The 27,336-nt window shown below is 52.9% G+C and overlaps 1 protein-coding gene across 3 annotated transcripts in view; it reads right to left on the minus strand.

Moving 5' to 3' along the window:
- Kazn (kazrin, periplakin interacting protein) overlaps positions 1-18,064 on the minus strand; it is a 954,456-nt gene extending 936,392 nt beyond the window's left edge. For 2 of the 3 annotated variants that reach the window (XR_009224390.1, XM_058571143.1), the window contains exon 1: positions 17,819-18,043. Coding sequence is in view for 2 of the 3 variants with exons in the window: in XM_058571143.1 (XP_058427126.1) it covers positions 17,819-17,939 (121 nt within the window). In the remaining variant the exon portion in view is untranslated. Of the gene's footprint in view, positions 1-17,818 lie in introns of all 3 variants that reach the window. The other variant, XM_058571142.1, reaches the window with a different exon arrangement.
- Positions 18,065-27,336: the final 9,272 nt, after the last annotated feature.

Below are 27,336 nucleotides of genomic sequence, written 5' to 3' on the forward strand. Positions count from 1 at the left end.
AAGCAGCACCTGGATTACCCAGTTAATCCGTATCAGTGGATTAATCCACTGATTAGGTCACGATTCTCATAATCTGATTATCTCACCTCTGAAAATTCTCGAATTGTCTCACACGTGAGCTCTTGGGGGACACCTCGTATCTAAACCATAGCGTGTGAGTGCACATCCGTGTGTTTGTATTTACACACGGGTGCTTATGTTTTCTGTTACTAGGTCACAAATCCCAAAGTCGGCAGCTGGCAGGCAGCACCTTCTGTTATCTCCACCTCAGGTCAGAGGTCCACACACACACTGGCCCTCTGCTCCAGGCCTCGAGGGCTGCAGTGGGGGTCACTCAGGTCACAATCTCATCGACATCCTGAGGAAGGATCTGCCTTCAGGCTCATTGGATTGGTGGCAGGATCTATTTCCTTGTGGGTATGTGACAGAGATCCCCATTTCCCTGCCTCTTGGGGACCATTCTCAGCTTCTTGGACTACCTGCAGGCCCTTGCCACTTGACCTTCTCACCGCGTGGCTGTTCTCTCTGCCCAGGTCAGCAGGAGGCCCTCCCCTAGTCCGCCAGACAGGAGTCACACAAGGTCATGTGATCGTGGAGGAACATGCCATCACCTTGGCCACACAACACAACCTCATCCAAGAAGCAACATCCCACGATGCTCACAGATCCCACTCCCAGGGGCTGGCAGCCCCGCAGCCATCAGAGACTTCTGCCGACCACAGGACCCTTAGTGACCAACACCAGGAGCTCAGCTTGCTCTGTGCTATGTCCTGTTCTGAGCCATTCACACACATCTTAACAACAAAATTAGCCCAGGTCCCAGTTGAGGAAAGGGATGTTCAGGAGGGTGATGTGCTCAGAGCCTGCCCAACAGGGAGACCAGGGCAGGAAGGCAACAGTGAGATTTCTCAGCACGAATGGGTCCTGTGCCATCTTTAGCTAGTCTGGCTCCCCCAGATGAGCACCCAACCGTCCTGATGCCTGCTCATACTGGGATGCGGTTCCCTGTCCCCATGAGCATGTGACACATGAGTAGAGTCTGGAATTCCTGTAGCAGCCATCTGGGTGCTGCAAACCCCAGGGCTCTGGTTCTCAGGCCCTTCCAGAACCACCTGGAAGCCTGTAGAAACTGAGCACTGGGCCTCAACTCTCGAGCCTCTGGGCCAGCAGGTCTCAGGTGGGGCCCCGCGTGATGCCCACTTGGGATTCCACATGAAGACTCTGCACTGGCTTAATGATTCTCCAACCACAGAAACAGGAGCTTCTCGGGGCTCTTGCTGGGCAAACAGGCCCTCAGACGTCAGGAAACCACTCCAAAAAGGATCATCCCCTCTGAGGTCTCTTCTCCCACCAAAGCAGGTTTGGAGCTGAAAAGCTAAACAAGTCCCAGCTAAGAGGACAGCAGGCAGCTGGGCCCAGCCATCTTCTTCCCTGGGGCCGGAAGAAAACCAGACCTTCCCACCTGTAAAAACCACCTGCTGGAGATGGGAAGCCTTAGGGGCGGTCAGAAGCACCAGCCATCCCTGCGCTCACAGGGCCACAAGCCACCTGGCCCCGGCCTTCTGAGCCGGCAGGGGTAGCTCCAGCTCTCCTGCAGACCTGGGGAGCTTGAGATCCCTACATAAAGAGGCAGATCCACCCGAAGATCCTCCACCCCCCACAGGTCTTCCTCTTCCCCAGAGACCTCCCTGAACTCTCCCGGCACTCATGCCAGCGTCCCCCTCTCCCTCCAACTAGCTGGGCTCTTCTTGTCCCAGACGCTTGTCCGTCCGAGCAGACGGGCACCAGGCTCCGTCTCCTCCGCACGCCCTAGAATACCTTGGCTTGGGGAACTGTAGGTGCTTAGCAAGGACCTCTCACGGTTCTCATGCGATCTTGGGGACATTCCACTGTCCGGCCCCATGGTCAGCAGGATGGGAAGGAAACACTCTGGTTCCAGTGAAGCGCTTTCCAGGGCCCAAGGAGAGCACCACAGGACAGGCCCGCGCTCTCCCTCAGCTTCTCCATGATGCTCGCTAGGGGTGAATCGTGGGGGAATCATGCACTTTGCATTAGACAGGCGTCATTTTACAGATAAGGGAATTCCGCCAGCACATCATCCGCTGATGTTGTTTAAATGTAAGTCTCCCTCCCCCACTTCCCACCCTGCAGCTGCTGGCACCAGCCCTTCCCAGTTCTCAGTCTCTTCCTGCCAACGTGGGTGGGAGAGGAGCTCAGCCCAGGGGAAGTCACTTGACAGCTGTATGCTAACCAGCGCCCGTTCATCTGCCAAGTGGCCCCGGCTACTGTGGCCGTTTATCTGAATCCAAGTTCACAGACGAACTGACAAAGCACCTGCTCAGGGTGGCCAGAGAGCACCAGGGCTTCAGGGAGGAGCCACAGCGGGCTCCTTAGATGCAGAGGAAACAGCAGGATTCTCTTCCAACCTGAAAGAATCCAGTGCCAAGGCTCACCGACAGCGAGACCTGGCCCAGGTGCGGGGTGGAGTGGTCTGGGACAGGCCATGAGCTCCACCAGGATGCCGTGTGGCCGGTGCCTGGAGCTGGGCTTCGACTACTCTGAGCACACAGGTCTCAAACAGGGTCGGTGCATTTTTATGTGATTGACATAGTTCCTACCCTCGTGATGCTGCCATCGCCTTTGACATACAAAGCTGTGGGTCAGACAGTCAAAACAATGAGGAAAAAGAGCATGACCAAAGTCACACGATCCACAGATAGCAGAGCTCAGTTTGAATTCAAATCTGATGCCAAACCCGAGCCCTTAACTTCTCCTATGCCCCTGTGGCCTCCCCTGGAGGGGACTCCTGGGGGTCCCAGCCCAAGCTGGACTTCTGGCACCTGACTGTCTTCACCAGCCCCTCCTTCCCTTCTTGCAGAGCTACATCGTGCCTTATAATATTTTTAATTCAAGGACATACGATACAATATACTAAGTTGTGTTATATGGCAAAGGTGACGAAAAATAGACATACACACTCAAAATGCTTCTGCCTGGCCTTCTGGGTGGTGTACATTGCACTGTGGGTTACAGAGTGAGGTTTTTTTTAAAAGGACAAAACATTATAACCCTTGCAATCAGCAATGTCCCCCTCTGGCCCCAGAAAGCAGGAGAACGCATCCTTTGGAGGGAGCCCGATGGCCTAGAATCTGCTCCACAAACCTCTCTCTGGTGGAAAAGCCCCTGGATTGGGCGTTGGGCCCACCTAAAGGAGTCAGTCAAATGTCCGCTTTGGGGGGTAGCGCCAGGCCCTTCCTGGTGAGGCTTCCGAAGCACAGATGGGCCCGAGGGCTGCCGCCAGACAGAATGAGGGCTCCGAGTGCCTCGATATCTGTAGCATTTTCAAGAAGCCAGCCCAGAAAATGGGGCTGGAGCTGCCTCTGGTCTCCTTCTGCGTTTCCATCCCTGCAACTTATTGTCACAGATTTCAACTCGGAACAAATCTTCCGATAAGGCTGCCAGCCGTATCCTCCCCTCATAAATGCTTAATTAATCTCACTGCATCTTCAAACCAGGCTCCCTTCACAAGAAGCCAAGAAAGACATTTGATCCTAAATCAGCCCGAGCACTGAATATTGATTTGTGACTCTGTGAAAATGTCAGTAGGAACCAGCTGAGCAAGGGGCCTGACCGCGAGGACAGATGCGGGCAGCGTCCCCCTGACTCTTGCTCCCTCTGCTCTCCAAGGCTGGGCTGGAGCCTCCCCCCATCACCTAGGGAACAGCGAGATCTCCCCCCAACCCCGTCCCCCTGCCCCGAGAGCAGCACAGCCTCTCGCAGGTGCACAGACCTTTCTGCCTGGCTCTATCTCCAGGCGCCCCGGCAGGGGAGAGGTGAACACAGAGTCATTAACCCCTAAGTGAAATCGTCCCTGACGTTGCCAGGACAGGCTTGTAGACACACACTGCGTCAACTGCCTAAGAACCAGTGGGACTGAAGAGCTCGTCACCAACCCCACAATTCCAGCCTGGATGCTGGGATTATCAGGACACATGCATTATGACCTGGCATGTCCCTAGGAAGCTGAATGCCCAAACTCCACCCAGAGGCCCGTCTCTTCTTCTATAGGCACATCCCTCAGGAACTGGCGAGCACCTGCCCACCTGCCCTGGGTCACAGGCTTCATCCACCTGCTGGTCACAAGAACCAGGAGGAGATCCAAACGCACGGCTCTGTGCTCTCTGCAAAAGAAAGCAGCCGGGAGGTCCCTTGCTCTCTCTCACTCTCCTTGATCTTCAAAACCGTGCGTTTATTTGTGCTCTTGTCCTGCCCACGGAGGGCCTCAGCAGCTCTGCCAGGCCTCTGCACACACAAGTTGAGCAACCCAGCTCAGGCCTATGACACCACGTGAGCAGGTCGTGACCCTTAACTGCCAAGCACAGGCCCCATGATTCCCGAGTCTCCCAAGGGACGAGATGATGGCCACCCAGGGCCCATTTATCAGGGATGAACACTTTACCAAGGAGAGCTATTAAGGCCCCTGGCCGCCTTCTGGTCTCGCCATGGCTCCACGGCTCCATTCCCAAGTGCCATGGCCACAAAGGAACTCTTGTTTAAATCGGGGACAACCAGGGTGCTACCACCTGACACACTGGATTGTGAATGAACACTTAATCCTCAGGGGAATACATCTCTTCCAGGTGGGGCTTCTTTGGCCGGAGCGTCATCAAGGCCACGGAGCAAAGCCTCAGCCACGGACGGCAGTGAACTTTGTGCAAGACAGAGTGGACTACTTCAAACCCCCTCACTTTGTCCTGACCTTCCCCACCACCCTGCAAGGAAAATGGCTGGTCCTTCTGCTAGAGCAGGCAAGAGAGGCTCTCTAGGCCACAGGATGGCACACTGATGTTCTCCGTCTTTCCCGGGCAGGCCAGCTTCCTGAACTACCCCGGTCATGGGTTTTTTGATGGGCCCCAAAATAAACTGCCTTTAGTATAAAGCAAAGTTCAGGAATTCTATTGCAGCAGAAAAATTGGCCAGCTGCTAAAAGGTGGCTGGAGCTTTAAATTATTAAGCTTCTGCAGGCCAGCTGGGAGCTAGAGCCTTCTGCGTTGTCTGCCGTGTCTCCTATGACTGTGGACCCCAGTGACCAGTCGGTGAACTGGTATCACTCCCTCCAGACCCCAGGGTTCTCGCAGGGGACATCAACTCCAGTTTAGGATGAGCACATTCTCCTTTTTCCTGTGAACTGCAGGCTCACAACCTCACCCAGAATAAGCAATAGGGTCACCATCCAAGTCATAAAGTGTCCCAGTTAGAGAGGCTGTTCCCTGACCCATGCAGAAACTTCTCCCAGGGAAACCAAGCTCTTGCCAGCACCCAGCCTGGAGGCTGCCAGGCTGATTCGGGGTGGGACTTCCCAGAAGACATTTGGAGACTGCATAAGGTCAGCAGAAGTCTGGTTTGCTGGCGAGAGGCCTGCCGGACAGGAAACAGCCTCCGTGGCTCCCATGAGGGGTAACTGGAGAGTCTCCTGGGTAAGGAGCTTGGTGATGGCAGCCGGGTCACTGCAGACACCTCTTCACACACCAGTACGCACCCCTCAGCAGGCCTTGTCCTAAGTCCTGCCCCTCAGTCCACCATTTCTGGGCCTGCAGCCCTAGATAAGGTCCCAGCTGGTTTAACAACCCTAGGACCCGAGGTCCTCCAGCCCACCCTGCCAGGCTCCTGGCTGAGCTGCTGGGTCGCCCCCTAAGGTCTCTCAACCCACTATGGAGACACAGCAGCCAACTGATTTCCAAGCCTAGAAGAAGACAAGGTTTCTGGCCTTCAGTGGGACTCCGGGCCTGGAAGGGTCCCCTGGGATCCTAGAAACTTCCACGTCATAGGGGAGGTGAACTCTCAGGGACCCCCAGCTATGAAAACACCTGCCATCAAGGTTCCAGCCACTAACTGAGGGCAGGATACCCCATCCAGAGAGGCAGGAACAAAAACTGCCAACCTGGGGTCCTTCCTCCCTCTGCCAGTCAAGGGAGTGGAGAAACCAGCCATAACCGCGCACACCCCACCCGAGGACGGACACCAGGCGCTGCTGCCGCCGTCTTCATCCACTCTGTTCGGTCTTAGTTTCCAAAGAACCACATAAACGCACCAGGCTCGGGGTCAGTTTGCCTGACCGGCCCTCAGAGTGCAGATTTGTATGGGGACAGGATTTCCAGGAAAGCTTGTGGCTCTTTCCTGGACACCTGTGGCTGTACAGGTGTGCTCTGCAACAGTGGTCAGCCCTGGACCTGGCTCTGCTCAGGTTTTAGTGATGCCCAGTTGGTACAGGCCAAGTTCCCAAGAGTGTCTGTCCAGTATCTGGAGCAAAGGGAATGATAGGCAGCAGGCTCAAGACAGCTCCCAGCTGTCCAAATGGAAGAGGTCATGGGTCAAGGAGGAGCAGAAACCAGGATCGATCGCACGCGCGCACACACACAGACACACAGGCCAGGAGACAGAGCTGGGAATGGGCAGAGGCAAATGGAAGAACAGGGGAGGTGGGCCAGAGGAACTCAGCCCAGCCAACCTTCCCCACAGCAGTGTCCACATAGCATGAGTGAGGCCCAGCCTTTGTGTCCCACAGCAATTTAGAAGTGTCATTCCCTGGCACAAGCTAGCATCCAGGTCTCAACACCCTCAGCCTCCAACCCTCTGAGAAGCAGCCCACCCCAATGGGTTGTGATTTCTTTCTCCAGCCTTGAGAGTCTTTGCATCTCTTTTCCAGGGAATGTGGTTGACTCAGAGGAACAAAGACAGTCAGCCCTTTAGAAATATCATGGATGTCCTTACAATCACCAACCCGAGCTCTCCATCTACGGGAACTCCACCATGGTGGGCTGAGAAACGGGCCTTCAAAAGATATGTGCATCCTGATCCCTACTTGGAAGGGTTGCATTATTTGGAAAAGGTCTCCGCAGATGTGATCAAGGATCTAGCGATGAGATTTTCCCAGATGGTCGAGGTGGCACCTAGTGCTATGTTTAATGTCTTTAAAAGACCAAAGAGGGATAAGAGAAGCCACACACCCAGAAGAGAAGGAGTCAAGTGACCCCGGGGCTGAGATGATCTGACCACAAGCCGAGGCACGCCGGCAGCACTGGAGGCTGGGAGGGATGAGGAACAGACTCTCCCCCAGCAAGGGGCTGGGGCCGGGGCCGGGGTGACATCTTGGCTTCAGACTTCTGGCCTCCAGAGCAGTGAGTGAAGAAGCATCTGTTGTTAGAGCAGCCACAGAAACGAACACACACACACACAACAAGAAGAAATGTGAAATGGAAAGCCAGGGTGACAGTGCACCTCACACGCTGGGGCTTGGCTCAGAGGCGTTTGCTGATCTGGTAAAACGGAAGCTAGCGTTTCAGTGGCCACAGAGAGAGGGAACGAGGCCTTAGGTGTGCTGGGATGGAGTTGTCGGGACTGTAACACACACACACACACACACACACAGAGCAAGAAGAAATAAGAAAGCTCGTGTGTCTCAGTCTAAGTGCTGCACTGAGGAGGAGGAGGAGGAGGGAGGAGGAACCTCCTTGAATAACTCATCACCCCTCCTCCGCCCTCAACCTCGGGTTTGGGTTCAAGTTTTTACCACCTGGGAGTTTGAGGAAATTCCCACCCCTGAAATCAACATTGCCTACACTGATGGTATTTCAAGGTAAAACCCAAAACCGTGAACTCCAAATGTAAACTCGAAATGCACACAAAGCAATAGTTATCCTGGACACAAGCCAGAGACAAAGAGTACTATGCCCACAGAAATGGACTGTAAAACTCTTGTATCCGATAAATATGGCTTTAAATGGCTAAAGATAAAATGAAGAGCCATAGAGACAAGAGATTACTTAAAATTTAAAAAAAAAGACATAAAAGAGTGCCTGCAAGATTTAAAAACAACTCACACAGAACATTTAAAGGTTACAATAAGACATTAAGTGAAAAAATGGATTGCCCAAGTTTGGATGAAAACTAGACACAGCCAGAAAGAAAATTAATGAACCAGAAGATAGTGTTTTAAGTCATTATGCACAACCCAGCTGAAGGGCAAAGATGGGAAATATGAAAGAGCTCAGACAGGGAAGTCCAATGTGGGTCACAAAGGAATGTCTGTAAGGGAGGGGTAGAAAGGATGGGAGAGAAGCGGCGTTCAAAAGAGGAAGCAGCTGAAATGGATCATATTCTGTTATGTGCATGTTTGAGCATGCCACAGTGAAACCTGCTATTCTGGATGATTAATAAGCACCAATTAAAAAAAAGGAATAAGTAGCTGAATGTTCTGCAGAATGGAGACACGAATCCTCAGATCTGAGATGTTCAAACCCCAGATGGTATAAATCAAACTAGATCCACCCCGGACACATTCTAATGACACTACAGAACTTACAGGATTGTAAAAGCAAATTCATAGACCAAGCAGATGGCCTCTGGAGCCATGACCCCAAGACCAGTAGAGGCCACCAACAACAACAGAAGCCAGAAGTCAGGAATATCAGACCCAAAATGTTGAGAAAGGAGATCAACTTTGGAATCAACTTATCCAGCTGGTCTCATCCGGTAATAGTGGACGGTACGAAACTAAAATAGTCAGAGATCCCACTGGGCAGTCTATGTGGAGGCTCATCTGGCCTCCATGGTAGCTCATACCAGCTAACTATGATGGGCTCAGCTAAACTGGCCTGGTCCTAGTATCCAGCTCTAAATCTGGGAACTCCCCCTCTAATATCCCCTATTTCTTCCTGAAATTCTGCTCCTTTACCCATCTGCACGAGCCCTGGGTGTTAACAAGGGCTGTGCTGGCCTCCAGCACCCCAGGCACCCCCAGCTCTGCATCCCACCTCCCCACCTTCTGATCCTCGGCCTCGGCCCACATGCCCTCCGTCTCCTCAGTCCTTTGACAACTGCGTCACTGAAAACATGGATCTAGCTGTCGACCCTGCCTCTGTCTCCAAACAGACTGAATCTGTAGCCACCTGGAGACTCAGAGGGACCCACCACGAAAACCTTTTCAGATTCACCTCTCACAGACTCAAGGCCAAGACGTCTGGTCTTCCCAAGTACCCAGGAGCACTTCCCTCCCAGAGCTGCTCAAAATCCCTTCGGATTTCTCCCAACAAGTAGCTGCGACCGCCTCCCACGTCCCCTAGATCAGCAGAGATGGAAACATCCTCCACCCTGCTCTCTCTCTGAATATTCCTCACTGATCTTTGCTGTCTCCTGGTCGCTTTTCACTGCTGTGACAAAGATCTGACTGGACAACCTTGAGGAGGACAGTTTTGGGGGGCTCATGGTTTCAGAGGTTCAGCTTGTGGTTGGCTGACTGCATTGCTCTGGGCCCGAGGTAAGACAGCTTCATGGCATGTTGAGGGCCACAGCCGAGTTGGGATGACGCATGGCATTTTTGCCAGAAGTAGTGGTTGAGAGGTGACGCCAGCGAGCCATTAAGATGATGACTTTTGAGTTCTCGCGGAGTTCCCGTTGAGTTCCGGTTGAGCTCTGGCGGGGATTCCTGAAGAGTTGGCATTGGTTGGGGAGGTGCCGGAGGAGGGATTTCTGGTTGGTGGTTCCTGGAGGAGCCGCGTGGTGTTCGGGAGAGTTCCCGGGGAGCATGTGTGGAGTGTGCTGGTGGAGTTCAGAAATAAAGCTTGTTCCTGCTTCAGTGGCTCGTGATTTGTGCCCAGCCAGACTGCGACAATGGCAGAAGGACATGGTGGAGAAGAGCTGCTCAGTTCTTGTAGCCAGCAGCAGAGACCTTGAGTGCAAGGAGCCAGGAATGATATAACCCCCAGGGCAACCCCCAGTGACCTACTACTTCCTCCAGCCATGCCCTGCCTGCCCTAACGCACGCATCCATCCAAATTACTAATCCATCAAATGGATTAATCCATCCATTAGATTATAGCTCTCATGATCTAATCATTTCACCTCTGGACATTCCTGCACAGTCTCACCCAGGAAGGGGCTTTTGGGAGGCACCTCGTGCCCAAACCATAACACTATCCACAACTGATAATGACTTCAAGGAGTTCAAAGAAAAAAGTTCAAGTTTCAGGAGGTCTCACGGCTGAAACTTGAGACCTTGGGGTCTGAGGCTGAGTCGCCCTTCCAGTCATGCTGGCCCTCGACCCTGGGGTCAGCGCAAAAGGCCCACACAGGCACCAGGCAGGATGCCTGACATAAAGGCCCAAAGAAATGCACCTGCTTTGCAGATCAAAGCCTCCGTGTTGGTTCCATCTGGCTTATTCCCTACGAGCTCAGAAAGATGGATGAGCTGTGAACTGGTCCAAAGGAAAGACGTGGTAATAAAACTACAAGAGACAGACTATAATAAAGCCAGGAGTGGGTGATTCCCTGAGGTCTGAATGTCCCCCCATGGGAGGTGGGGGTCCCAGGACACCTCCACAGGATTTCACAGAGATGCTTTTATAGTCTGCCCTAGTCCAGCATCACACGGCCAGTGCTAAGCTCGGACAGTCCCTGTTGCCCTGGAGCGCCCTCCACGAGTCCTTGAGCCTCACACGCCAGCCCCCCTCAGGATCCCCGGGGCTGTGTTCCCTCCAGCTTGTGCTGAGCCTGCAGCCCCTGCTCTCCATCTGGGAAGTGGTATGGGAGCTTGTCTGGCTGAAGGCTTTGCCCTGGGTTCCATTGGTGGAAGGGGAATTGAGTCCTGCTGCTCAGAACCGGCCTCAGGCAAACACGTTGAGCTGAATGAGAACATCCCATGCGGCTGAGCTGAGCGACCGACCACGTCCAAGAGCAGACCACCTGGAAGGCTCAGCCCGTCCCTCCCACGTGCTGGAGAAAAGGCACCTTGGAGGTCCTCCTGGGGGTTTGGAATTATGGAGGCCAACTTCAACTGGAGAACCCACTGGTCATGTGATCCCAGAACTTTCAAAGAGAGAATCCTGGTAACTTGGGATTCCCCACCCTCCCACCAGGGGCCATTTCCCTTCCTTCTTGGCTATGATGTCACCAAGTCCAGACACTCTCCCTTTGCCCTTGAGTGGTGCCATTGAGGGCAGGGAGCTGGCCTCCCAGGGGCTACTTGAGGGTGGCCCATCAAAAGTTCCCTTCATGATGGTGCCCACCTGCCATGCTGGACTGGTGCAACCTCAAGTTGAAGATCGGGACATCTTGGGGCCTCAGGACCACTGTTTGTTTCTGTCCCCCATCCCTGCCACAACATGGGACAAAACACCAGCGGCTCACGGGACGGCCACTTACCACAACCCACACATGGCAGAGAAGCCAAGGCACCAGGAAGAACCCCGACGTGTGCCGAGTGGTAGGTATCCCACCCACGGAGGTGGAATGGGGAGATGTCGCTGATGCTGGACACACCCTGAAACTGGGGCCTGTCCCACCGGAACCCAGAGCTCACACCAGAGGTTAGGCTAGTGGTGCCCGGCTGGCGGGGCCGGCTGCCGGAGTCTGACCCTGAAGAATTTTAAATCTTGTACTTGGTGATGCACAGCCCCAGATTAGGAGGTTTCAGCGGGGAACTGAGATCCGGTTTCTCTTAGAAGATGTGGCCACTTCAGCCAGCCTGGGGTATCCCTGAGCAGCAGCCCCCACAGCCCCACCTACCTGGCCCCTCCTTCAGACCGAGTATTCGCTCTTCCGTTGGTTGACCGCCTTTTTAACCTTGAACCACTTCCTGGGGTCAGATGCTCCAAGTTTTGTGGAAGTTCTATTTGAATTTTATTTATCCAGCTGCCTCTTATTAAGGATGACCATTTAATTTAATACGAAACAAGGACCTGCTTGAGAATGATCGAGAAACCCATCGGTGACACCAGAAGAGAGACACAGTCGGCTCCCCAAGCAAACAGGGCCGTGAGCACCACTCCTTAAACAGCCTTTGTGACGAGGGGGTGGGAATTTATTTTCATTACTCTGTTGATTCCTGGCCCTGGGGGGGGGGGGCTGGGGGGGTCAGGGAAAGAACAAATGTTCCATTTTATTTTTTTATAACCACGATGATTGTCCAAGGGAAAAAATATCAACATTTTACTTCTCAGAAAGACATGCCCATGGGGAGAGTTTCAATTCCCAGCATCACTAAACTTTGTCTCACTGAACAAAACAGAGAAACTGCGCTAATAAAAAATAGTCATGGTGACTTTAGATGTTGATATATAATGTGTTCTGAACTCCGTGCTGTGACAAACACTTTACACATAATAAGTCATTGTCAGACTCAATGAAAATGGATGAGGTAGCAAACTGTTATCCCCATGTTAAGGATGAGGAAACTGTGGCACAGAGAAGTCAAGGAGTGTGCCCAAGGTCACACAGCTAGAGAATGGCAGAGCAGAGACTTGAACCCAAACCATTAAGCTCTTAACTCCACGCTGTAACAACACGCCCTGCCTCCGTCAGGTTGTTCTGTGGAGAAATACGCCAGTCCATGATGTAAGGACACATGGTGCTTAGTCCAATCCTGTGCGGACCCAGTGTGGCCACTGCTGGGAACTTCCCAAGGTCAGGCTGTGGACCACTGGGCATCCCTGACCACACCCGCATGGCCAGCTGCATGCAGCCGAGAGAAATCACTGAGAACTGGCAGCCAGGACCCCACCCTGGGACTAAGGGTGTGAGGTCCGACGGCGAGGAACCGCTTGGGCAGCAGTGAGTGACAGGTCCACCACTCTGCCCACTGGGCCCGCCAATGCCGCTTTCCCTTTAGGGCCTGGACTGAAGAGCACTCGATTCCATCAGCCCCAGGGACATTGAGGAGAACTGTCCCCAACTCAGGAGGGCTATCAAGGAGCCGAGTCTGGAGAAAGGCTGAAGGCAGCCACACACTGCGTCACTGGGTCCCCTAGCCCCACTCGACTGCACTAACGCTCCCCAGGAGGACAGGGTGAGTTGGAAACAGACACCCCACCATGCTGCTGATGACCGAGAGCACGGTTCCCAACCTCAGGACGCTCGGAGGCTAAGACAGAAGACGTGAAGCCTGCTCCCCAGCCACTAGGCAGGTAGGAGACTCTTCCTTCTCTGGGCCTCGGTTCCTCGTCTGTGAAGTGGGTGCAGCTTTACTTGCCTTCGCGATACGGCAAGGAAGAAGTAAGGCGGCACGTGAGCCCTTAGCACGTGACCACCTTGGAAACAGCCTTCTGTGAGCATCGGCAGCTGGCCACCCAGAAAGCCTCTTTCTGGAACAGGGAGTCACTGTTCCACCTGGAGAAAGAGTCAGGCAGAAAGCGGGTCCCGCTTGCCAGCTCTGGGGATCCACAGGGAAACCTTAAAACCACGTTGCCATTTAGGAAATGTGCTCTTTCGTGTTTGCTCCTCTTCCATCTGTTTAACTTTTGCAAAAGCACACGACGTGCTCAGCTCACAGCAGATGCCCCCAATTCAAGTTCCTTTACCAGCTCCTTTACCTGTAAATCTAGCGAGTGGCCTCCGGATGCAAACAGGTGCTGTGTTCAGAAGGCCTGGTGTTGTGCAAATGGCGGGGAAAGGGATTCAGAAGGAGCAAGATAAAAGTCTAAAGATGGCCAGACCCAGCTCCAGGGGCCACCTGACAGATAAGGCAGACAGGCAGGCATGGCTCACCTGTGCTGAGTTTCTATAGGGTGCGGGCAGGGGACAGTCCCCAACTGGTTGTACAAACAAGGGATCTTGCAAGTGGCTTTGAGCTGCTACCCAGAGCAGCCAGCTGTCCAGATGCTAAAGTCTTGTCCCCTTCCTGTCCTCCCCCTCTCTTCCACCCTCCTCCTTGAGCTAGGCCTGGAATCCTGCCATGTCAGCAGGACACACAGGACCTCACATCCTGGTCAGGCCAAGTAAGTCCCCAGAATGCTTTCTGACCAAAGGATATGGGCTGCAGGTCAACTCAAGGGACCCAGGGGCAGCTTAGCCAGTCAGAGCCTGGCCTGAGAGGCCAAGGCCCCAGGAGCCGTGGCCTGCAAGCTGGGCTCACCCCACCACCAGGCCACCAGGCCAAGGATGCACCCAGAGCCCTGCGCAGAGATGCAGCGAGACGACAGCTCAGGGGTGCCCGGGCAGACGTTTGGGAACTCAGGAAGAGACAGAGGAGGGGAGCACTCTGTCACTCTGAGGTCAGAGCCCGCTGGCTGAGTCTGCTGCTATGCCCTGGAGTCCAGAAACCAGAGCGGTGACGGTGGGCAGGGTGGTGACAGCCAACAGGTGGCTGGGAGAGTGGCCTTCTGCTCCAACCTGAAGGAGGTCAGGCAGGAGACTGAGCCTGGCAGCCTCCACTGGTCACTCCCTCCCAGCCAGGTCACTGCCATCTGACATTGGGGCTATGGCGGGGGACAGAAGAAAAGGGAAGAAATGTTGGTTGGGGTCAGAAACAGAAGATGCCTGGAGTCTTCGTAAGCTACCCTTCAGGAGTGGGATGGAGGGCCTTGGGGAGGGCGCAGGGAGCAATATCACAGGAGCCACTAAAACATCCAGAATGCTGCTCTGTCTTCCATAGCCGTGGGCAAGACAACACAGCCTTTGAAACCCTGTGGGAGGCCTTTTGTGAGCACACTTTGGGGATTGCAAGACTGAGGGCCAAATCCTAACTCTGCCAACATCAAAACCTCACATATAGCTGGGCACAGTGGCACACGCCTGTCATCCCAGTGACTCTGAAGGCTGAGGCAGGAGGATCCCAAGTTTGAGGCCAGCCTTACCAACTTAGTGAGACCCTGTCTCCAAATAAAAACTCAAAAGGGCTGGGGATGTCACTCGGAGGTAAAATGCTCAAGGTTCAACCCCCAGTACCAACAAATGAATAGAAAAACCTCTCCTGTTAACCAGGAAGCATGCCCACCTGCAACAGACAAGACTGGTGAGCTCCTGTCTGTCTCAGGTGCCACAGATCCGGGCACACGCCTATTCTTATTAGGAATATCAGATTCATCCTAAATGCTTCCTGAAGCAACATCTTCCATTCCTATGTGAGATGCTGCGGGGTGGGTGGTGGTGGCAGAGGATATAAGGAAACCTAGCCACTCCGCATCATTGAAGGTGCCTGCAGGAGGCATCAGGAGAAGCCAAGCTCTCGGGCTGGAGCCCTCGTACACGGTCCCGCAGATTCTCTCTACCCCAATCTGGCCACATATGTTGGTCTCGGGTGCAGTCGGCAAAGATTTTCTGCAAAGAGCCAGATAATAAATGTTTCCAACTGTATGGGCCACACGACTGCTCAGCTCTCAGTGCACCACAATAGTAGCCGCGGGAAAAATGGACATGGATGGGCCTGGTTGTGTGCCAATAAAACTTTATTCACAAAACAAGTGGTGGGCCAGAAGTGCGCCCCGGGGCTGTGGTTTCCCAAGCCCCGTCTAGGGATTTCAAGCTTCCCTGGTGGCTACAGCAGGGCTGGGACTGAATGAGAAGCAGCTCTACGTTCCTCCACGGCCCCACCAGACCTCATGCTCCCACTGCTGCTAATGAGGTCAGAGTTCGATGGCCCCATGCATGCCCCACTTCACCCTGGCTGCTAACAGTCTACACCTGCTCCGTAAATTTTAGGTCCCTTTCTGCTCCCGCCCCTCCTTCCCTCCCCCGTTTCGCTCCTTACTGGTCCATTCTCAAGAATCGACTTCTAGGGCTGGGGATACAGTTCAGTGGGTAGAGTGCTTGCCTCGCATGCACAAGGCCCTGGGTTCAATCCCCAGCACTGCCAAGAAAAAATCAACTTCTTCCCCTAAGATGAGAGATGCATGGATGAGAAAGATAAATCAGAATGAACCTGGACCTGCAAGCCACGCAGAGCATTTCCTTAGCCTGTGGAAACTGGTTAGGGTTTCAAAAATTATATGAAAAGATTGTTCAGAAAATGGCACCATTGAAAAATCGGATTTTTTGTGTGTCTGATTTCCTCAGCATGATCATGGTTACCACCGACCAGATCACCAACCCCTCGAGTAAGGGCCAGCCCTGCTCCACTCAGGCTGTGATGCCTGACACTCTGCAGAACACAGTGGGGGCCCGTGAATACTGGGGACCCACAGCTGCCCCTCTCTGGGGAGCAGATGTGGTTAACCCCGCCATGAAGCCCGCAGGCTGCAGATCAATTTGCACACACATCTAAGATCTCATGGCAGGACCAGCCCAACTCCAAATGGCCGGCTGACACGTGCCAGGGCTTGCTCCAGGCCCTTCCACCCCCCGACTGAGCAGGCTTTTTCAACTTCGGGTTAATTATTCCTCTTTGTGGTTCTTCGGTTCTTCACGAGAAGTGCTCTCCCCCGAGACCACCAGGCATTATTACCGTATGTCACGCTGCTCTCTTGACATAGTTTTTAAAAAGGAGACAGAGGATTTCATGACCTGATTCAGGCCTCCAAAAGTGAGAAGGAAGCCACAGGGAGGAATGTGAGAAACCAACCTGCCTCCCTGCTGTAACCCAGGGCAGGCAGGTGCGGGGAAGCTGGCCAGGAAAGTCCCGGAGCCCCCCTCCTGGTGGAAGTTGATGCACCTGGGCCACTCCAGAGGAAATGATTCCACAGACGGATGGAGCTGGAGATTCTCAACCTGCTAGACAAACCAGAATCCGGTTGGGGTGCAGAGGGGGGCACTCAATGCTCCTATCTTCTCTTCCAAAAGCAGCTATGCTCCTCTCTCCACACCCAGACACACTGACTGGCCCAAGAAAGGGTATTAACTGATTTAACCATTGTCATAGCCCTATGAATGGTGCCCAGCATCCTCCTCCTACAGATGAGGAAAACATCTAAGAGGTTGAGTAACTTGCCTGAGGTCACACAGCTTCTAACAAGTGAAATTGGGACTTTGACCCAGGCAACCAGCTCTGAGCCCTCACTTACCCACTCCATGAACTGCCTCACATCTAGTCTTAGAAGCCAGATCAAGTTTGACCTCTCCACTGAGATGCACTTCTCTGAGTACAAAGAAACTAAGGCCTGGAAGCACCAGGCAGCCCTAAGTCCCATCTTCTTGTTTTGCAGCTGGAGACAGACACCCCGGGGCAGCGGGGAGGGTCTGCGATTTCCAAGATCATGCAACCACCAGTGAAGGGACCCAACAACTCAGGCTCCGAAACTCCTGATACAGTGCTCTTCCCAGCACCTTCCTGAAATACCAGGCGAAATGCACGATTAACACTTTAACACCCAGGAAACCACTGGAGGAGCACAAGGCCCCCCTCGCGGCACGAATGAGCGCTGAACAAGCCGGAAAACACGCATCCTAGTCCTTATGTGAGTCCCAGAGTCGTAAGCAAGGGTCAAGCGTCACTCATGGCCTCCAAGGCTTGAGGAGGCCGCCCCTGCTGTCTTTGTGACCTCAGGCACCTCCTAGCAAGATGGCTGGTGTGGGCCAACGCTGCAGCCCAGGTCAACTGTTCCCTCCTGAATTAAACCTGAGCCATTTGGAAAACGAAGCCGGGGCAAAGGTCAAGGGATGCCCATGGCTGAGCCAAGGGCTGAGCGGGCGACTCCGGGCATCTAATTTACTCCAAATCACCAGCCAGGCACGGCCCCAGCCCAGGGACAGAGAGAGGCAGGTGGACAGAGACCAGTCCAGGCTGGCACCTGCCCCCCAAAATGGCCACAACAGCCAGCACATCACCGTGTCCCTCCTGACTCACCTTCCCCCACCCTCCAGCCAGCCAGGGCAAGCACAGGCAGGCGAGGACCCTGGCTCATCACGCCCAAGTGGCACATTCTGTCTCAGCCGGCCCTAAAACTTCATCATTTAAACTGATAAAGGCCAGGCAGTTGTGTCCCTGCTAGTTAATTCTCACACCCCACATGACATCAGGATGGAGAAGAGATAAATGGGGGGCACTCACAGACCTCCTCTCTAGGAGGACTCTGCTCCCCACTGGCTGGGCACATACCCCAGAGCTTCCTACCTGCTTCCATGAGCTGGCACTGCTGGCCAAAGACGTGGGAGAAGGTGACAGGGCCTGTGGCAGCACTGGATGTCGCCAGCGTGGACTCCATGGCTCTTTTGGGGTCTCTGGTGTTGGTCATGTGGCAGGGTCCAGACCCACAGAGTATCCTAGCAGAGGACTTCGACCCCCGGTCGCCGGAGGCTGTAGATTTGAGGCTACTTGTGACCTCCAAGAAAACGTCCCCGCCCCCAAAGTTTACAGCGCTCCTTCCTCTGCCCACCCTGTCCCCGCAGTTTCTGCCAAACACCAGTCAAGTGAGGGCTGAGTCCCCGGAGGGAGTCAGATGTAAGAGACAAATCCAAGTCCCCCCGACGCGGGCGGCTTCCTCGGTGCCTGGGACCCGGGTCTGCCGGCCGCTGGCCGCGGAAGCCGCGCGGCCCCCTCCGAGCCGCTCCGCCCGGCCGCGCAGGCGGGGTCCGGCGCCCGCTGCAGGCAGAGCGCGGCCCGGGCTCCGCCGCGGCTCCTGCCGGGCTCCCGGGGGAGCTGTCCTCTCCGGCGCCGCCCCGCTCCCGGGCTCCCAGGTCCCCGCGCCAGCACCGCGGCCCGAGGCCAGCGCGCCCGGGGCGGCAGCCGCAGCCTGGGGAGAGCGCGAGAGGCGCGCGCAGCTCGGGCGCTCTGCAGCTCGGCTCGGCCGCCCGGTGTCCCCGGCTCATCCTCTGCCCCTCGGAGCCTCTGCCTTCCAGCTCCCCGCGCCGCGTCCGGCAGCGGGGGGGCTAGAGGACACAGGTGGAAGCCCCTGCGGCCACCTACTGCAGGGGGCCCCCCAGCCCGCGCAGCCACCCCTTTTCCATGATGCAAAAGGGCTGTTACTTGGAGAGATCCTGGGTGCAGAGGGAAGTGCTAACTCAGCCCAGCAGGCTCCAGGGCGGCTGTAACCTCTTCATGCCCACAGCCAAGAAGTGCCAGGCCCAGGAGACCAGGCTGTTGGCAGTGAAACCCAAAGCTCAAGAAGACGGCAGGAGAACGATGCCATAGATCTCTCGTGGAACTCGGGTCATGGAGAGGGGCAGGCACCTCGCCTTGGCCATCCCAGCCCTCTGCCTGCGGGATGATGAGTCTCCAGCTCGTCTAAAGGGAAGGGGCAGAGCCTCTGGAAGGGGGAGGGGAGGATACCTTTCACATGGTGACAACAGCTGTGGGTGCTGTGTCTTTATTTTTCTTTCCCATCTGCTGATCACAAAATCCGCCAACTTGAGAGACGCCGCACATCTCGAGCCAGCGTTTGGGGTGCTGTCCCTGAGAACTGAGCCTTGCATTGCAAGACCCTGTCAATCACCTAGTTAGGCAGCACCACCTGGGCCAGGAGTGAGACCCCAGAGTGGGAGGCTGGGCTAGATCAGCACAGCTGCAGCTACCAAAGCACCCGTGTCCGCTGGCCCGAGGAGAGGCCACTGGCCTCTTTGGTATTTAAGACACAGAAGGTAAAGTTTCAACCAGTTTGTGGGCCAGAAAGTCGCCCAGACCAAAGGCTTTCCCATAAGAACCCTTGGCCACCCATGATATACGGCTCGGTGACATTCTGAGGGTTACCTGGGATGGTTACACTAAGCAAGAAGCCACCTTTAGATGAGGCCTGACTTTGCATTCACGGCTTCAATGATGGAGCGTCCGTTCTCTCTGACAACAGGGATCTAAGATGGTCAAGGATAAGGTCAGGAGAAGACCTGGCTCTTGCTAACTACCTGCAGAAGCCCCACACAGGAAGGGAAAGCCACTGGCTTCCGGGGCCTGAGTGGCTGGGTGGATTATGATGACCCCAGCAGCTAGCTGTGCCCATGCTAAAAAAATCCCCTTCAGCCTACAGGTGTATTTTGTTGAGCAGACCATGTTTCTCCCCCCTTCTCTATACCCCCGTCCATCCTGCCCACTGTGACATGCTGGTTCATGTCTTCAATCCCCTGTAGTTTTGTTCCATTGGTTCCCATAGTGCCTACCCGAGTTGCCACCTGTGGTCGGCTGCTAAAAACAGCCCAGGGATGGTGCCACCTGAAGGTTGGGGTCATCGAGCCATATAGTGTCCACGTCAGGACACGCTGAGAGTGAATGGAGTCTCTAGGAGTGATCGCATCAGGAAGAATGGCACAAACCAGGAGGGGTGACTCTGTGTCAGGATCTCCCTGGCTAGGAGGAGAGTGCGCCATGATGGATGCAGATCTGAACTCATCAAATGCTTCCAGGTAGTCCCCCAGCACGGCTCTGCGGTCTATCCGCCCACCACGACAGCCGGCACTCCTGGCCTGCTGGGCGAGGTACTGGTACCGCACCTGGTTCCAGTCCTCGATCCTTCCCACATCATTACCAATAACTGTTGGAAGCTGAGGAATCTGGTAGGTGTAGTTCGTTATAGTTCGTTGCTTGATTGGCCTTAATTACTAGGAAACTGAACACTTCTTGAAGAGCCTGTTAACTCTAGAAGTTTCTTCTTTGGGAGAGTCTCTGTTGGAAGGCGCGGCCCACTTTCCCAGTCATCTTCCTGTTTTCTGGTTTGTGGATTCACAGCAGTTCCTCGACTCGGCTAGATGTTGACCACTTACCCATGTAGGTGTTGCCAGGCCTCCTCCTAGCTGGGTACAACTGATAACTCTGCCCGTGGGCCTTTCTTTGACTGGAATGTGGTCAGATCCACTGGCCTTCTCAATTCCAGGATGACCTGGGAATCTTGCTTAAGTTACAAAGTCACCTCCTTTGAAGTTCGACCTTCATACTCAGGCCTTGAGTTTATGTGGAATCACACTATGTCTGGTATTTTATGTGGGGGTACTTACCCCGCTGCAGTATCTGAACCACTTTTCCCCAAACCATCTTTACCCCGTGGAGTGGGCTGAATGAGTGGCCCACGGGGGACAGCTTTGGATGTTGAACTCCTAACCCCCAATATGATGCTCTTGGGGGGTGGGGTCACTGGATCTTGAGGGTGGAGCCTTTGTAAAGGGGACCCCAGGGATCTCTCTTGCTGTCTTTCCACCATGGGAAGGCACAGTAAGAAATCGGCAATCTGCAGCCCACAAGAGGGACCTCACTAGAACCAGACCTTGTGGGCACCCTGATCTGACTTGCAGCTTCTAGAACCATGAGGGATAACTTACTGTTGCTTCAGCCACCCAGCCTAGGGTAATTTGTTATAGCAGCGCACACTGAGCAAGGCACCCTGCCCTCCCTTTCCCCACTGCAGCAGCATTATCATCTTGTCGGTTTCCATACACCAGGGTCTGTTCTTGAGGGCTGTCTTGTTTGCGGATTCCCCACGCTGTGCTGCCATTGGTAATGCTTTATGGTTACTGGCCACATTTCAAAATGTCTGGACTTGAAATTTTTCAAGGCACGTTGCATTTGATAGCACTGAGCCTGCACGGCTCATGCTACAATCCACTGCAGAAGCAGATCCGCCTTCTACAGGTGCACGCTGAGCATGGCTCCCAGCCTGGTCTGCAGCACTCACCATAGGAGCCTGCTGCTCGCGGAGACGAGTTCAGGTACTGGATACTTCTCCCGAGATAAAGGTTAAGTGAAGACCCCATTAGAGAAGTCATTAACTTACCCGTGGGACTCGTCACCTCTGTGCTAGTAAGATCATTCATTCACTGTCCCTGCAATGCCCAACTTACCCTGGCCTTGGAGGGTGGAACAGGGGCGTGGCTGAGAGTGGCCGAGGGGAGGGGCGAGGAGACCGCGGGAGAAGCAAGGCCTCCTCTGTCTGCCTCAATGTCACAATTAACCAACCACAAATGGAAAAGCACGGCCAGCCTCTGCAGCAGGGAGCCTGGAGGGTCTTGCATTCCAACACAGGCTCTGGCCAAGTCTCCAGGGCAAGCGTGAATCGAGGGAGATTAGAGCCGAGTCCAGGAAGGAAAGTGGGTCCCCAAGGTGCAGGAAGATGAGGGGGTGCGGGAGGGGATTGGGGCCCAAGCAGGGCATTTGGGTGAGGCTGGTTTAAACGCCGTTATACGTGAAGTGTTTTAAAATCTGCTTGGGAATCTTAGATTAGAAGGGATATAAATTTGCTCTGCCTCCAATCAATAGTCATATCCATATTTTTAAGTTCCCCCTGGTACCTTGTCAGCCCTGCAGACTTTCAGTGGACCTGACTGCTGCAGTCTGGCTGGGCAAAAATCTCGAGCCACTCACGCAGGAACACACTTTATTTCCGAACTTCCGAAGGCCTCCCACGCGGCCCTTCCAGGCACACCACTCCCAACCGAACACCCTCCCCCGGAACTTCACCAACCGACTCGAACTTTCCAGAAGAAATCCCCTCGATAACTCCAAAGTAGCAGGCACCCGAGGCGGACAGCAGGGGTCTATATACAATTGAATCAATCCAGCATCATCTTAATGGCTCGCCTCTCAACCATTACTTCTGGCAAAATGCCAGGGGCCATTCTGACTGGCTGTGGCCCTCAACACCTGACCCAAAACCCTCCCTTGACTTTGCTCAGACCTGCATTCCCCCAGGAGTGAAGAGCCCACTCCACAAGTTAGGTAGGTTCCAACACATCCCCTCCCAAAGGCCGAGTACCAGAGCAAGGGACAGGCAAAGGGAAGGAGGTAGAGAAACGTGTGTTAGGATGCTTTGTTTTTCATAGCAAAAGGTCACTGTGTTCATCTGTTTTCTATTGCTAATAAGAGAATACCAGATGGAGCATGTTTTATAGAAAAGAATTTTATTGTGGCTCACAGTTCTGGAGGTCAAGGTCAAGGGGCTGAATCTTCTAAGCTAGAACTGCAGGGTGGTGCAGGGCACCACATGCACCCGACAGACAGGCATCTCCTCTGCTGCTCTCCCCCCTGTACAAGGTCACTGGTATTCAATCCTGGGGCTCCATCCTGATGATCCTATCTAATCCTGTCTCCCAAAGGCCTCCCCTAAATGCCATAGTCAGATTGAGTTTCTACCCTCTTAATGGAGGTTAAACTCCAACATGAGTTTTGAGGGGAAATCATATCCAGCCACCAAGTGGAGGCTGCCACATGCCACTGGAACACCACTGACTACCTCATTCACGCTCGATCACTCACTCTCCACCCCCTTGAGCTGGAACACTCTGTCTCCTCCTCCCCACCCTCCTGCCTTAGACGGCAGAGCTCCTGTTCCTGAGGCCTCAGACTCTAGGACTAGCATGAGAACCAGCCTCCCACTTCTGCCTCCAGTTCTCTGGCCTTGAACTGAGAATTCCAACATGAGCTCCCTGGGTTCTCAGGCCTCTAGGCTCAGACTCAGTTACTCCCCTGGCCTCCCTGGGTCTCCGGTTTTCATGCAGCGTATTGTGGGACTTCTCAGCTTCCGTAGCCACGTGAACCAATTTCCATAATAAGTTTCTCACTGATTCTGTTTCTCCAAAAACTCCAATACAGCTCTGAAAACTCACTGAAGTGAGATTTAAGAAGTTCACAATCCAAGCAGAATAACTAAAAAGGGAATCACACAGGTTTATCACACAGAGAAAGTCTTAAAAGCTGCTGTGGAGGCTGCAGGAGGGGGACAGATGCCCTCAGAGGAGCAGCAGAGACTGACATCGGACTCGGCACCAGCTGCAGAAGCCAGAAGGTGATGAACTATCTTCCAAGTGCTGAAGAAAATAGCTGTCACCCAGAATTCTAGACTCGTGGAAAGCATCCTTCAAGCATGAGGGTGCAGTCGAGTCACTTTCAGACCTAAGACATTTTGGAAAATTTATTACCAGCAGACTCAGTCAAGGAACAGTGAAGGGAATTTATTCCGAGAGAAGAAAAATGACCCCAGAGAGAAGCTCAGAAGTGCAGGATGCAAGGAAGAACAGTGAAGGGGTTGGTTGCAGCTAAACCTAAATTAAATCTAAATGAATATTAATGTATGATATTATGGGTCAGTATTAATCTACACACAAATTTATAGCTATTAGTGGTTAACATTACTTTATATATTAAGACACTATTGGGATTAAAACATAGAAATAAAATACAGAACAAAAATATCTTAGAAATTGGAAGAGGGTAACCTGGGTGCCGTGGTGCACACTTGTAATCCCTGCAGCTCAGGAGGCTGAGGTAGGAGGATCACAAGTTTGAGGCTAGCCTCAGCAACTTACAATGCCCTAAGCAAATTAGTGAGAGCCTGTCTCAAAATAAAAATTTTTAAAAAGGGCTGAGCATATGGCTCAGTGGTAAAGCACTTTTGGGTTTAATCCTATTATCAAAAAAAAAAAGAAAAACTGAAAGAGGATAAATGGAATCAGATTGTCATAATGTTCTAAGGTGCTTGCACTGTCCTGAAAATAAATTATATTTGTATTAATTTAATTAATGTATGTATATTTAATATAAATATGTTACATAGGTTGTAATATTATTACATTATAAATGTTACAACACTACATTTTCAATTATAACATACATTATATCAATAAATATAATTTATATTTAATAAATTTATATTCGTGTTAATGTAATGAATATTATAATTAATAATAGGTGATTATTAATTTATGTCCAGTCTTGTTAAGTCAAGGATGTGTATTTTAATCTCTTGTGTAAACACTGGAAGTTTGTAAATGAATTTGCAATCACTGGACCAACAGGGGGAAAATGAGTGTAAAAATGATTCCAGAGAGTCAGGAAAAAAGAGGAGAAGGAAGCGTGACGAAGGCTGGTGTCGCTGTTACTGCGGTACGAAGTAGACTTACAGATAAAAATAGTTCTAGCAACCCAAGCCATCTTTCATAACAACAAATTATCAATTCAGCAAGCCTAAAACATGAGGCCAAGGACTGGTAAATCACAGGGAAAAACAAAACAACTAGTGAAAAGTTGAAAACACTTAAAAAGCAGACAATAGACAACAGTTGAAAGTCATTAACTCCGATCAACGGTCTGTGTAGAACACCTGGATCCGACAACTGCCGAATATGCGTTCTTTTAAAAAAATTAATTTTGAAAACATTGTCTCTGTGGCAGACCTTAATTCAAGTCTCACAAAAAACACCAAAGGAATAAAGGAAAACTTTATTAACCCGATAAAGATTTTGTATTAAAGCCACCGCGCCCCCCCCCCCAGCAGGACTGAGGCAGGAACGACCCGTCGTCACCTCCACCCACGCTGAGCCCCTGAAAGGAAACTGAGATGTGAGGTTTGCAACAGAAAAACAAAATCTGCCCTGGCCTTGATTGTTGAAGAAAATTGAAAACGTATAGAGGGAAATCCTTAGAATAAGTTCAATAAAGTTGTCGGGTGCACAGTAAATTTTAAAAGTAAGTTGTGTTGATATATGTAAAACAGAAAGTGTAAGAGTACAACAGCATCAAAGAACTTGGAGTAAACCTGCTGGAAACAGCCAACGTCACCCTGCAAGGAACCGAGGGGTGGAACCCAAGAGGGCAGCGGCCCACCAGCCGGGGTCCAAGGGCTCCGCACCGTGAAATTCCATTTCTCCCCAAACCGATCTACAGGTTTAATCTGCTCCAAACCTGGATGATTGACAAGAGGCCTCTGCCATTCCGTGGGAAAGCTCGAGGCCCAGAGCACATGAGGAAGACCGGAACGAGGGCCCGCTCCACTGGGTGAGCCAGGCTCCGTAGCTAAGAGTGCAGCAGCAGCCAAGGACAGCGCGTAGGCCACAGCCAGGGGTCCCAGGGCTGCCTCTTTCACGCATGATGACAAAGGTGACCTTGTAGAGCAGGGGATTTTGCCACGATGCTCAGTCACTTGGAAACCCACATGGGACTCCCACTTGACACCAGGGACGAGTCACTTACAGGTGGATTGTGATTCCCCGGGGACATCAAAACCCCTTACAACAGAATAACTTGGTGCACTTAGGAGAAGGGGGTAGGTGGCTTCTTCAATAGGACACAGACAGCGCTACCCAGAGAGGAAGAGATGGAGAGATGAGACATCAAGGATAAGATCTTCTTCCTCCCCGTGACTTCTTTCCAATCCCTTATGGGTCTCTTGAAGGGAAGAAATTTGAAACACCTGTAGCCAAGAAAAGACTCCAACTCTTATTATAGAAGAACGGCTTCAAATCAAAAAGACAAATTACTCAAAATGAAAATAAGAAACTTGGATGAGCACTTTAAAAAACAGGGTTGCTGCAGTTTAGAACTCAAATGGCCCCCAAAGGCCCATGTGATGAAGGATTGGTCCCCAGAGTGGCACTATTGGAAGGTGGTGGAAACTCTAAAACGCGGCCTGGGGGACTCCTTTGGGTGTGCCCTCCAAGGGGACTGTAGGACCCCAGGCTCTTCCTCTTTCTCTCTCTCTTTTCTGCTCACTGGCCATGAGGTGGCAGTTTTGCTCTGCCATGTCTCCTGCCAGGATGTGCTGCCTCATGCCAGGCCTAAAAGCCACAGGGCAGACCAGTCATGGACTGGAAACTTTAAAGCTGTGAGCCAAATAAACCTAGTCTGTTAATAAGTTAAATATTGCAGGTATTTCGTTACAGTAAGAGACAACCGACGGACACAGGGGCATATAAAATGGCCCATATGAAAAGGTCTTCCCCTCCATTATTCATGGAGAAAAGCAAGTTAAAAGCACAATAAAATCCAAACACACTGTCCATCCACCCTCGTAGGCAGCCTTTAAGATGGGCAGTTCCAGGGCTCGGCAAACGTGTGGAGCAAATGGGACTCAGCTTTGCTCTTGGTGGAAGCACACGAGGAGTGAACACCTGGGGAAACCGTCTGGCTTTGCATTTTCAAGTTCAGCAGCCCCTGCTGTCTGACCTGCCCACTCTGCTCCTAGGTGTGTACCCCTTAGAGGGACGCTCATGCACAGTGGCACCTATGGGAATGTCACAGACGCATTTGCGATTCCTAACAGCCTCGAGCTGCAGACACCCCGAATTTTCACCCACGGCAGAACAAAATGAGCGAGTGTGTTCACACGTGGAGGGACCCAGCACGCCTGGCCTCAGGGCTGACCGAGAAGGCCAGGCAGGAACTCCACGCGGCTCCAGTCCATCTCTCTGAATCCAGGGAACACGAAGGGTCAAGGGTCGGCAGAGCGGCCACCTTTAGGGAAGTGGGGGGCTGCCAGGGGCGCACCCTGTCCTCTGGACCCAGGCGCCCTCGGTCTTACCGCCTTTGCCTTGTTCTCAGTTTTCTTCTTGTTGTTGAATTTCAATCAGATCTGCTTCAGGAGCTCAGAGTGGGCACCGGATTCTCTCACCCTTGTCATGGTCCAAAACACACTGCACGGTGGTCACGTTTTAAGTAATTAAACACTGAACTGGGGCGACACATCCGTGTTCCCTAGGAGGGTGCCCCCCACTGCCACTGTCACCGCAGGAGGCTTCACCAGGTGAAAGTCAAAGCTGCGCTCCCTCTGAGATGCCTCTGTCCCCGGGTCCCTTAAGCTTTCTCCTGAGGACGATGAAGAGTGGCATCTCAGGTCCTGGGGTTTTTGCCCGTTTCTGGCAGGGCCAGGCCCCACGTGATAATGGACCCATGGGCTCCGAGCGAGATCTGGTGGATCTGGTTCTGTCTTTATCTGTTGTGGG

Source organism: Marmota monax, unplaced genomic scaffold, assembly GCF_021218885.2.
Source record: "Marmota monax isolate L192 unplaced genomic scaffold, Marmota_monax_Labrador192_F-V1.1 WCK01_AAM20220418_F8-fsc00008, whole genome shotgun sequence".
Taxonomy (NCBI): Eukaryota; Metazoa; Chordata; class Mammalia; order Rodentia; family Sciuridae; genus Marmota; species Marmota monax.